The 12,862-nt window shown below is 43.5% G+C and overlaps 1 protein-coding gene across 4 annotated transcripts in view; it reads left to right on the forward strand.

The window, feature by feature from the left end:
- The window catches only part of PLCL1 (phospholipase C like 1 (inactive)), a 210,120-nt gene that overhangs the window by 177,945 nt on the left and 19,313 nt on the right, over nt 1-12,862 (forward strand). For 3 of the 4 annotated variants that reach the window (XM_062619703.1, XM_062619707.1, XM_062619704.1), the window contains exons 4-5: nt 4,786-4,861; nt 8,608-8,717. In XM_062619703.1, the coding sequence (XP_062475687.1) occupies nt 4,786-4,861; nt 8,608-8,717 (186 nt within the window). Of the gene's footprint in view, nt 1-4,785; nt 4,862-4,959; nt 5,601-8,607; nt 8,718-12,862 lie in introns of those variants that run through there. The other variant, XM_062619705.1, reaches the window with a different exon arrangement.

Consider the following 12,862-nt stretch of genomic DNA (forward strand, 5'->3'; position numbering starts at 1 on the left):
AGAGGAGATTGGAAGAATGGCCATAAGGAGACACCTTCTTTTTCATTTGATGTTCAGGCAGTTTCTGTTCTAAACTTTGGAATATTTATGAGAGGATTCTTTGAACTGTCCCTTTTGTATCATTTATCTTCCCAGCAGGAGCAGTGCTTTAATTTGCCACCAGGAGTTTTTCCTTTCTTTTTTTGTCTTGGTGAGACTGCTGTGTTAATTTCCTCTTCCCTTTTCAGTCTGTAGAATAGTTGGTAATGTGAAGAAGAAACTGGTTCCTAGCACAGGAGTTCATTAAAATAAAAAAAATGCATGATTTTTCAGTTTGTACTAATCCTCTGATTAAACTGCCTTTAGTACAGATAATAAATAAGCCTGTTAATTTCTCATGAATAGAAATATGCTGTCCTCAGTGTAAAGATATTTTAAATTTCACTTAAAATTTATTTATCTTTGTAATTGACACGTAACGTATGTGGCAAAGTAAAGTCGTTCTTTCCACGAAGCAATGGGATTTTAAATTAGATATTGCATGCTATCACTTCAGTGATGCAGGTCAGTTATGTTTTCAACACGTGGTCTGCTCCACTTGCTGGGTCTCCTATACCGGACAAGAGAGAGCGGCCAGGTTTGTGCCAGCTCTTTCTGGCATGACTGTAACAGGGTGCTTCAGGTAGGCTGAGTTGAATCAAGTTCAGGCTTCTTGCTTTAAGCATTGCATAAGAATATTTAAATTAAACGAGCTATTTTCCAGAAAACCCCCTAACCTATGCAGATGAGCCTTTATATTCCTCATTCCCATTAGTTTATTAAACGTGACATGTACTTCTGGGACTCGTGCCATATGCATCTTTTGTCAGTCTGAACCCCTCATTCACTTGTGAGAGCATTTGTGGTGCTGCAGCCTCTCCAGGAGGGTTAGCACCTCCAGGACTTGCAAAAGTCTTTGTGTCCCTGCTCCCATGGAAACGTGGCAGGGGTCCCCGAGGGGAGGAGCGGGGCCATCCTTTGTTCCTGCAGAGCTCTACACTGCTGCAGCATCTGCCATGTGAGTGCAGAAGGGACCCTGCACCCTCCCCACGGGTCTCAGCCCTCGGGACACAGGGAGCAATGCTGAAATTAGCAGCATCTCAAATGATGTCAAGGTGTGTGGTAGTTTATCCCATTCATCCTTTTCCGTTCTATTTAGTATACACTGTTGGTCAGCAAGGTAGCTTTTTTAAGTCCCTCTCTAAATCCGAATCGGCTTTTGTGTGCTTTCATTCCCATTTTTGTCCTGTTTTTTTCCCTTGTAGCTATGTTAAGCACATCAATGAATATCACTTATCACCTTTCTGACATAGGAAAATGCAAGCTGTCCTGAGCAACACTGCCAGCGTCAGCAGCTGCTAAAAATCTCCTCACTGACTCCAAGTGGACCTAGATAGCAGCATCCATCCTCCAAAAATTGCTTTTCAGTATATGTTGGTTGGAGGGTAATCTCTTGAGCTCAGTGTTCAGGAGTTAACACTGGTGGAGCGAGTTTCCTGAGGGAGTAGGACGTCTCTTGCTCTTTGAGTCACTCACCGAAGCGAGTTACCTTTGGGGAGCTGACATTAAACAGCAGCCTGATGGGCATCCTGGCAGATGGCTGGGACTTACACAACTGCCTGAGAGTGCTGCTCAGTACAGGTCTGACCAGAGTAAAGATGCATGGAAATTCACATTGTAAACAGCAGAAGCTCACTTGTAATGCTTGAGACAGGTTGGCGGATTTTGAAACATTACCGGCAAAATTGGGATTGAAAATCTCGGTCTCTCATGTGATAGCCCAAGCACAGCTATAGGCTGGTTGGATAATGGATTGAGATGAGGCCTGAGGAGAAAGACTTGGGGGTGTTAGTTGACCAGAAGCTCAACATGACCCAGCAAAATGTGCTTCCAGCCCAGGCACTAGCCGTGTTCTGGGCTGCATCAAAAGGAGTGTGGGCAGCAGGCCAAGGGAGGTGATTCTTCCCCTCTACTCTGCTCCAGTGAACCCCCACCAGTACAGTTCTGGTATCCTCAATGTAAGAAGGACATGGAGCTGTTGGAGCAAGTCAGAGGAGAGCCATGAGAATGATCAGAAGGCTGAAGGACCCCTTCCACTAGACCAGGTTTGCTCAAAGTCCTGTCCAACCTGACTGTGAGCACTTCCAGGGATGGGGCATCCACAACTTCTCTGGGCAACCTGTGCCAGTGCCTCACCACCCTCGTGGTAAAGAGCTTCTTCCTTCTATCTAATCTAGATCTACACTCTTTTCAGTTTAAAAAGGCACTTCCTAACCCTGGTCACTGAGCTGAGAAACTCTGAATCCACTCTCAGGATTTCTCATGGGACAAAAGTTACGTATTTTTGTTAAGATTACTGCTGAGCATTAAGACAGGAATAGGTTAAATTCTGCTATATAACTGTTTTTAATTGTTCTTGCTGAGTGGGGAGCAGTGAGACTTTGATGTCAGCATCAAAGGAGCGGAGGGCTGCTCTACCTTCTCTGCAGAAAGGGAAAATTGACATCCTATTGCCACTTCTCTCTTAAAAAATGAATGTAGTACCTTCATATCTGAGAACGCTAAAACAAGCATGCCAGGAACTCCTGGGAGCGGGCCCAGTAGTTGGAGGAAGATATGGTCAAATTTAGATTACCAAATTGCATCATTCTCAAGCTTGGGTTTTTTTTGTGTGTGGTAGGATGATTTCCTGTGGCCATGTATATATATGTGTGTGTGTGTGTGTGTGTGTATGTCTATAAATATATATATAAAACTCTCACAAGTTAAGTTCCATTTCAGAGATCTGAGCACAGCAGAGTCAGACACTTTGGGTATCCTGTCCCAGCTTAGCTGCATTGACCTTGCTGGGCCAAACCTTGCTGCTGGGTAGCAAGTACAGACACAGATCCAAGGAGGGGTAAGCTCAGGGTGATGGGTGCATGGGATGCATCAGCCATGGAGATGGTGGCAGCACGTGGCTGGGCTGAGCAGTGTGAGCACTGGTTCATAGGCCCTGTGTCTGCATGTGGAAGAGATGCACGTTTGTGTTCTGGCTGCCTCTGTAGTGACTTGCAGTTTTTTTCAGGACTTCTCTTTACTGCTCAGATCAACTTTAGCATTTGCAGTTGGCATCTAAACGGCTCCTTCAGCACAAAATGACTGTGTGCTGTGGTACGGAGAAGCCAGACGGTGCGTAGAGATGGTAATTTCTTTCTAGATGACAAACAAAGATATCAAAGACGAAAAAATCAACATGATGCATGAACAAGCAAGTAATAAGAATGAAAGGCAAATGATACTATTGAAAGTAATTTCAATCGCAGCCATATGCACTGGGCATGTTCTGCTAAAGGAACAATTTTACACCCTGTAGATGTATCAGGCTTTTTTCTCTCTGCCTGTGTAGCTGGTAATGGATTTTTTTTGTCTCATGTTTTTGTTCTTACCAAAGCAAAGGTGTAGGTATTCTTATTAAATGCCATCTTAACAGGTTTAGTCAGAAATGAAGATGGCACGAGGAGCAAAATTTGGATCAGAATTTGGAAGTTCGGTTGTGACAAGTGGCAGTATCTCCTCCTCCCTAGTATCTAATTAAAACAATAAGATATGCTAATTTGCAGATGTTAATTTAATGCCGTCTTCCACTAAAATCATTAAAATCTACTAGTTGTGTTTTCATATTTAGTGTGTTTGAAATAGGAAGGCTTTTAGCAGTTGTAGCATTTTGGCAGAGCTTTCAGATGGCGGCTTCTGCAGTTTCAGGATGTAACATTAGGCAGTATTCAGTTTCCTTCATTTCTAATTGGCACCGCTCTCATGCTGCTTGGATTTGATTGGGGTTTGTAGTGTGTGTCCCAGGAGAGTGAGATTATTCTCAAGCATTGTTTGTTATACAGCATGTTCTTGCCTTCTGGAATGTGCCACCTTTTGCAGTTTTGCAGAATATAGCATTGGAACAATTTGCTTGCAGGCCTGGGCTTCTGAAGGGTTTTGGAAGGCTTGTTGTCATCAAAGGAGGTATCATTTGCAAGTAGGAAGGCTCAGGAAACTTGTCATATAATGGACCCTTCATCTGTTTGCTATTAATCGTAGAATAGAATCACAGAATTGTTAGGGTTGGAAAGCACCTTAAGATCATCAGGTTTCAACCCCCTTGGCATGGGCTACTCTAGGAAGATGCATAAGTAGGGATACCTCTTGAAACTTGTGATTAGGCCTGTTTTGGTTTTAGTTTTTCTTTCTTTTAAATTTCAACAGAAATGTTGATGACAGGCTAGGATTGGATCTGAATTTCTCCAAAGGGAAACTCCTGTAGCTGACTGAGCTGCTGTAGTGCATGGAGTTCAGCACAGGCTTAAGTACCCCTTGAAATCACTGCTATTCATAACTTAGTAACATTTTTGATAACCGTTTATGTCAAGAACTATGCTTATTTCTCCTTTTGTTTCAAGAGAGGTACTAACTAGAGCTCGGTTTCACATAGAATGAGTTTTGTTTGTCTGCTAAAACTCTGCTTTCCTCTGAAATCATGTGTGTTTCCTTCGTGTTATTTGCAGTGGTGTCTCACTGATGTAAACCAGCTGTTCTTTAGCTTCTGGGGCAAAACATGAAACGTTTCCTGAGCAACTGTCACTTAGCTTGATACAGATCTGGGAGCCCTGGTATGAAGGGATGATCTGATCTTTATAGTGTTGCTTGCAGTTTGAATCTTTATACTTTTCTGTGAAGTAGATGTTGCGGAAAACCCCAGTAATGCTGCTTTTTTCCCCTTTTATTTTGTGACAGATGATTCAAGAGAGCAGGGTTCTCATTGAGACGGCAGACATCACTCACGACAAGATTGTTCAGTGCCAGAAAGCAGGTAATTCTTCTTGACCGTGCAGTTCTGGATGGGAGATGGGAAATGATGTGCCAGAATTTACTTATAGTTTGTGACTAATCTTTCACCTAGTATTTCAGAAAGCATCCCAGGCTTTCTGTGGCAGAATCCACCCTGCTTAAGGCTCACCCTCCAGTAGCAATGCAGGCATGGGATTAGGAAAGGATCCTCAGCTTTCACCTTAAAAGCTATTTGCTCCATTTGCTCTACAGCTCTGAAATGTCTGACAGCATTTAAATCAGTCCAATGAACTAAAAAGACATTCAGTTAACAAGAGGGAGTGAGAAAGCACACTGCCTTTACTGAGATACATTCTCTATCACAATCATTTTCTTAAACATGACAAGGCAACAGGTTTTGAAACCCACAAGACCAAGCTTGTTTGCCTACCTTTACGTTTGCTGTTTAGGTTTGGTTTAGGCCTTGGAAATTTATGCCAATATAATTCCATTGTATCACAGTGAATCCGTGTGGCTATACATTAATGTACATCAGGTGTATGGGCGTAAACCACTCCAAGTAGGCTCAAAGCAGATCATATGTTGCTGGTGTATTGTACTGGATGTCTTTATCAGGAGAGCAGGCTAGACTCAGATCTGGGACATGTCTTCTGTAGTTTCCACTGACACAAAAGAGTAAGCCCTGCTAGAGAGATGAGTCCACATTTGGCAGTGGAAATCCTCTACAACTGTATCCATTGGCTTTCATGTATCAGAGACCATGCTGAATCATAGAATCATAGAATAGTTAGGGTTAGGACCTTAAGATCATCAAGTTCCAACCCCCCTGCCATGGGCAGAAACACCTCACACTAAACCATGCCACCCAAGGCTCTGTTAAATAAACACAGTGTCGTTCTACTAGGGGTTTACGCTGCATAAATTAAATCTGTTTTCAGTTCATTTAGCTGTACAGCTGCACCTTTCCTATCATGCAGCAAGCCTTGAAGGTCAGTAATGCAAATGCTTGCAACTGTATTTAATTTGCATTCTTAGCCAGAGTCTTCTGGGACCACAACAATCATAAGTACTGTTGTTTCTGATGGGTGTTTTTGGATTTGGCAAGTGATGCAGGCTGCAACCATTTGCTTCTATAAATGTAAATAATGAACGAAGCTGATGTTTTGTAGTAAATCCTTTAATTCAGCTTTTTCATTAGAGGAAATTTGGAAATGGTTTAAACAACAGCATTGAACTGCTTTTTATGTGGTGTAAGAGCAGGGTGCAAGCTAGTCCTTTGAAATTCAGAGCTCTGGAGCCATGCTGGCCATGCTGGGGTAGCAAAAGGAAGAGAGGCAAGCAGTTATGTCTTGCTGGCTTTCATGGGCCTCATCTTGTGTCACGCCTTGGCTTTTGTGTATCCTCATAAGCAGCATAAATGTCCTCAGCCAAAGCCTTCATCAGGTGCAGAGGGTTTAGGAATGGGACAGTGAAGAGAAAATGAGCGCCAGGGGCTCTTTCTTGAGGGTGTAATTTAAAAGCAACACTTTGCACTAAACGATGCAGACCCTCAGCACCATTAGCCATCTTTCTGCCCACCCTGCTCTGTGCCTGCAGAGGAGAACCCATAACACTTGCCTGGCACTGATATCCTTGCAAACAGGGGGCTGGAGATGAGTGGGGAGAACATGATGCAGGACCATGCCACTGTGCTGATGTCCAGAGTTCCATGCAGTTCCCCTCCCCTTCCTTCCCTGGCAGAAAGATTAACTGCTCAAGTTTGTTCTCTTTGGTGTTGCGTCTACTTGTATTTTCATTTATTTTGCTTTGTTAGCCTTAAAATGTCATTTCTGACTGAGAAGAAGGCTGGGGAGATGTGAAGTGCTCTTCCGAAGCCTCAGGATTTAGACAGAGGAAAGGAGTAGTAGAGAGGATCCCTCACCATGCTCTATTGCCGGTTAGTTTGTTGCAGATATTACTCAGGCAAATTGTTAAATATCATTTTCAATGTGGCAAGATGAAGCACTCAAAATTAAGAGGTTTCGGAGGTGCAATTGTCTGTGGCATAGTCGTTCACCTCACCCCAGTCCTGCTCCCTTTGGACACGTGTTCCCATCAGGTCTCTGCTTCACATCACAGCCAGTTTTGATCCAGGCTCCCTGTGCCACAGGGTCCTGTCATCCCTCAGATGGCTTCTCCGATGGCTGGTTTTGCTGGGTTCTTTTCATGTGCAGTCTCAGCCCAATGCACAGTGATCAGCAGCAGCTTGGAGGATGTTTTCATTGGCGCTCCTACCTACAGACTAACAAATGTTTGTGTCTCCTCTTTTGAGGGCAGCACTGTCTCCAACTTGCAGCTCAGGTAAAGAGGTCCAGAGGGAAAGATAACTACAAGGGTGCTGCGCAAAGGCAGGGCTCACCACGTGGGGCTGAGCACCATGAGCCTTCCTATTTTTTTGCGGGACATAAATGAGTCGTTTGGAAGTTTTCTTTCACTTACTGAAGTGAAATGATTTGTAAGTCAGTTGGTGTGAGGAACACCTGCATGGGAATCTTGCTTGGTCTGCAGTTATTTAGGCTGTTTCCCAAAGGAAGTTCTGCAGGAACTCTGTTACCCTTGACAGGCAAAACCTGCAGAACAATAGAGAAATCCTGCCTTGTGTGGGATAGAACTGCCTCAGTGTTACTGAGCTCCTGGAGCTGTTGCAAAGCAAGAAGAAACCTATTGTTAATCTTCCAGGAATGCTTTGGGCAAGCTACGCTGAGTGCAAGCCTGCCTTGGGCTGTTGAAGGACTAACTCCTTCAGCGACGCACCACAGAGCCCTCTGTGTCTGCTCCGAGCAGATGTTCTCTCGATGGGTATTTCTCCAATGTCATTTCAATGAAGCTCAAATTTGCAAAGTGACATTTGCCTTAAAATGTTAGGGGAAAGCTGTGTAAGAACTGGAGATGGAGTCGGTTTGCTCAGCCAGGACAGGCTTCAGATGTTTTGGAGGGGTTTAGTGCCAATATGACTTCCATAAGGTACAAATAGAGGGACAAGAAGCCCTCTCTCTCCATTTTATCTCTTAATCCATCCCAGATTCAGAGAAATGTTTGCGTACACTGCAAATCTTGTGGAATTGGTGAGCTAATTTGGCTCATTAGGTTTTTAATCTGCTCCCAGATTTCCTGAATCCTTGTATCCAGCAATGGATTTGCAGATATTTGCCACAGAAATTAGCAATGAAATGTGACAATTCCCAGGGCTGCGGCTGGAAGTCTCAGTTCTCCAGACTGCAGGAATAGCAATCCAGTGATTAGTGGTGTGCGTTCCCGACATAATTTATCAACATGAAATACAAGAGCTTTTCTGTATGACTGTGATTAAGATTAATGAGGAGCTCTGCATTTGAGTCTGTATTTGCTTTGCTGAATAGGTACCTTCCTTGTCTGTCAAGCTACCTTCTGAGGTACAAAAATCATCTGTTCAAGGAGAGGGATGGCAGTTGCCTTTTGTCGCAGTATTGCCAGCAATGCAGACTGCAGGCAGCAGTGCTGGATTAGTGCCTGTGGGACCCCAGCAGTGGAAAGAAGACTTACTTACATACAAAGTGGAAGCACAACCACAAGACTGTATGACCTTCTTATTCTGGATTATGCTGTCCAGGATGGAGTCATAGCAGGGAATGGGTTGAAACACAGAACAAGGTTATGGGAAATACCAGCTGCAAGACTGAAATGCTCACTGAACACTATATAGGGAAAAATCAATCATGCACTGGGTGACATAAAAATCTGTGTTTTTAGGAATGGAATTCCACGAAGAGCTCCATAACCTTGGTACAAAGGAAGGTTTGAAAGGAAGAAAATTAAGCAAAGCCATTGAGAGTTTTGCATGGAATATCACAGTACTGAAGGTAAGCACAGAAAGCACCACCTTGTGTTCTGTTAACTTTATAAGCAAACCTTTGCTCTTTCAGCTCATCTATTTGTACTCTTTTACTAATACTGAAGCAACATTTTAATTTTTTTGATGGGATGTATATGCCATTACAGACATTACCTCCAATTACTGAAATTTATAAAATACAGATGTAATTAGATATACTGGTTTGGAAGCTTTTGAAGGGTATTTATCTAAGACTAATCAGAAGATGGGTTGTGGTTTCCATGCTCAGAGACATGATTTTGGTTGTCTGTTCTGCCCATTTACCCTGAACATGACCTGTCTGAAGTCATGGCGTCTCAGATACTTGTTTTGTAAAATGAGAACTAGAGCATCTCCTTGGGAAGGGAAGGGGCGTGGGGTGCTGTCATGGAAAACAATGAGGAATATTGTAGATCCTGCAGGAATGTCAGGGTTATGTTTCAAAACTGGGGCATTATCCAAACAGCTAAAAAAAGGATTTTCATCCTTCCATCCTGGCTGTGCAGTGACACACTGCACAGTGATCACATTACTCACCAGGCTTTATGTAGTGGTTCAGCACTAACCAGCCACAAATTGTCATGGGAGCTGGATAACTGAGCCTGGGTGAAGTTACGCAGGGACAGCTGAAGATGGAAAGAGGAGAAGATCTGGTGCAGCCACAGCAGGCAGCAAGTAGAGGACCTGAGCCAAGCATTCAGGTTGTTAGCATTCAGCTCACGCCTTCTTTCACAGCCTCGTTTCCCACCTTGCTTTGACAGATCACACTTTGATTTCCTCCCTTTCTCTCTCTGCTGCTCCTTCCCTTCAGCTCCCATTAAGCAGGTTTCCCTGTCTGACAGCATCTTCCTATGACCCTGCAGTGCCTTCCTTTAGCTGGCATCCCAGGACAAGCCAGCTGATGAGAAGGAATTTTTACAAAGCTCCTCATCAAGTGCACACCTAAATGTAACATGCAGCAGTGGTAGCAAGAGTCATAGGAGGTGCGTACTTCAGGGTCGTGGAGCTGGAAGCAGTACTAACAGGTCCTGTTACTGAGCAGGAGATGGGGAACAGAGAGGCTGAAGGGTAAAAATGAGTGGGAGAGCTCGTTGGTAGCAGAGAAGGTTTAGAAAAGACCTGGGGGGCATCTGTGGTTCCTTGTGTACCTTGATTCACTGTGAGAGAGGGAAAGTGAGTAATGGAGTCAATGTAGGCTCAGTTAATAGGACCTCTGATTAGAGAAAAGGCAACCAGTTCAAATGTAATGGAAGGGACTGACCTATTCCATGCAGCATAACTGAGGCAAGTAGCTAAAGAGGACCAAAAAAACCCCCAAACCCAAAGCACTAGGCAATTCTGAACATGAAACTGAACAGCTTTAGCTGTGTTAGGTAAAAGAAGTGCCTCACGCTCAGAGTTGCTCTAAAACACAGTCAGGGTTGCTCTGAACTTTTCCATTTTTACATGTTCATCAAAGGAGATGTCCACACCTCTGAGTGTGACCTATGATTAATGAAGACATAAGTAGGGTATTAGAGAAATATTTTCCTTGAGAAATAATTGCATCCTAGTGCAGATTATCAACATATTGAAGAGCTTTTTGAACATCTAGCCAAGGTCAAGGAATAACTGACATGCTTCATTTCTAAGCCACAACTTCTTTTTTACCTGTCTCACATCATAAAATATTAACAGAGTTTGCGGCAACTACCCATGGGTGTAAATGCAAATGAAACACTTTTTCATTCTGACTGAAGGCCAGCTGGATAACAGCATTAGAAAACTGGGAATCTGGTTATTCAGGTGTCTGATATGAGACCATCAGTCGTTGCTACATCTCATGTTTGGCATTGACTCTCCCCACTGTGCTGGTGAGAGCTCCCCAGAAGGATTTGGTGAGGCTAGACCAACCACCCTACCCCACTCAGGCCATTGGTGTCCTTTGCATGTCTAGTGACAGGGTGGTCACTACAAATGTATTTCACTAGATGTTGTTGTAGTGATGTAAGACAAGAAGAAAATCGCCCATAACAAATGCAAATACATCAGCTCCTTTACAGTAGATGAGGTGAATGAACGGCACAACACCAACAGAAGAAAAGCTCTTTGTGTACTCCAGGTTGTTGGAGGCAATTATATCATGCAGCAGTAGTCAGTTTGTATGAGGTGCCCATGAGCAATAGCAGGTATTATATCAATGCTTGTGCCTGTGAGATGATTAATAGTCTTTTCCTAGGCTAGTGAAGCCAAGGCATATTTAATTAATGTATTTCTTTATAAAGACTCACTGCAGTAGATAAGCTTTGAATACAAAGAGAAGATGCAATAAGAAATTGCTACTGGCAAAATCATTAATTACTTATATATCACAAGATTAATGTATATTTTATAAAAACCATAACTGTGGGCAATCTTCATGTTTAAAAATGCCCGGGGGTACTTTTAAGAGGTACTTAGTGAGAATGAATCAAAATAATAAGTCATTTTCTTCCTTGGTTTGTAGAAACTTAATTACATATTAGTAATACCCACTTTAAGGACAAACTGTTTGCCAGAACAGAAAAATGTTAGTAAGAACGCAGCCGTTCTAACTTGGGAACAGTCTAATAAGTCAACTGTGATGCTGATGCTTATTTTTACCATGTCACATCTTCCTATTTGGTCCTGTGTCACGTAAAATACTGGTCCCCTGTACAGTGATACAGTAATATTGTGGGGCACAACATAAGTACCCGGGACAGAAGAATCATGTTCTCACAGTGACATTATGGTTCTGATCCCAAATTTAGTCTCGCTTTCATTTTTATTTCCATGCAGCGCCATCTCTGTGCCTCTGTTTTCCTGTCTGTATTTAGTTAAGAGTAATTGCAAAGACAGCAAAAGAAATTCTGTGTTTACCACTTCCCAGGGACCACAGTGTTAGGAGCCATTCATTTAATTCTAACGGGCATGTGGAATTGCTCGGCTTGGCCAAGGTAGCCATTCTGGTCTGACCCTCTCTTTTGCTGCAGAAGTTCAGGATTCAATGTCATGAGATATTTCTTGTTTTGAAAATAGGTAGCTATCCATTTCCCTGAGTGAAAGGCCTCAGATGGGTGCATGGGCTGGTGCCTGTTTCTCCCCACATGCTGGTGTTCCTCCTGCCTTTCCCTGTTGAGGTCACCTCCTCTCTGGCACGAGTGGCTGCTTTTGCAGGCAGGCATGAGCTGCTCCTTCCTGTGCTTGGAGAGAGCAGGGCACCAGGATGAGTGAGGTAGAAGCTGAGAAGCCTCATTAGGACAGTTCTGGCCTTGAGCTGACAAGTTCTTCTGAGAGCTGGGACATAACCACTTGCACTCAGTGCCACTGTAGAGCACTAGATGGCTTTCCGGTCAGGTATGCTCACTTAGGTATGAGTGATGTGTAAGCAAAGCCAGCTTGGGTCTGTTCCCAGCCCTCTCGGCATGCAACAGTGCAGGCTGCTGCCTCTTCTTGGGCCCTTCTGTCTGCTCCATGTGCCTCTCCCATGGCACCTAGTACCAAGTATTTTCTAGTATCTGAGGCACTCTCAGCATTTATCATGTGCAACCACTGATTTAATGACTGCTTTATGAGGTTTTGAGAATGTTTGGGGCACAAAAAGTTGTTGCTTGCAAAACTGCTCTCCTTGCTGAGGCGAAACTGTTGGGGACTATCAGGAGGTGTTTACTCAGGCAAAGAAGCTGGGATTCGCCTGAGTCCCAAGAGCCTGGCAAGTAAGCCAAGCAAAGTTTGAGTGTGTCGTCTGTGGTTCAGACTTAACTGCTCTCCCATGGACATGCTTTGTCTGTCTGCATACATATTTTCCTGGGCTATCTGTGCTTTGATGGATCAGCCCATACAATGTCTAGGAGTAGTACCACCAGGTACTTGCCTGCATGTTGATAGTAAATACATAATTAATATACCAACATGCTGACTTATTTATAGACAAAACATGGGAAGACAAAGATAAAGCAGCATTTACTGTTTTAGTCTTCTACTGATTTCTGCTAGACTCAGACACCCAAATGCTGGAATCTAACGAAAATGTGTTCATGGCGGGGGGGCTAAATCCTTTTTTCGGTGCCCATGATAAGATTTCACATCTGCTACCATGTGTTGTGTCTTACTAGGACTCCAACTGCTAGTGCA

The sequence above is a fragment of the Pezoporus occidentalis genome, unplaced genomic scaffold (genome assembly GCF_034315485.1).
Source record: "Pezoporus occidentalis ecotype Australia unplaced genomic scaffold, CSIRO_AGI_Poc_V1 ctg213, whole genome shotgun sequence".
In the NCBI taxonomy this organism is placed as follows: Eukaryota; Metazoa; Chordata; class Aves; order Psittaciformes; family Psittacidae; genus Pezoporus; species Pezoporus occidentalis.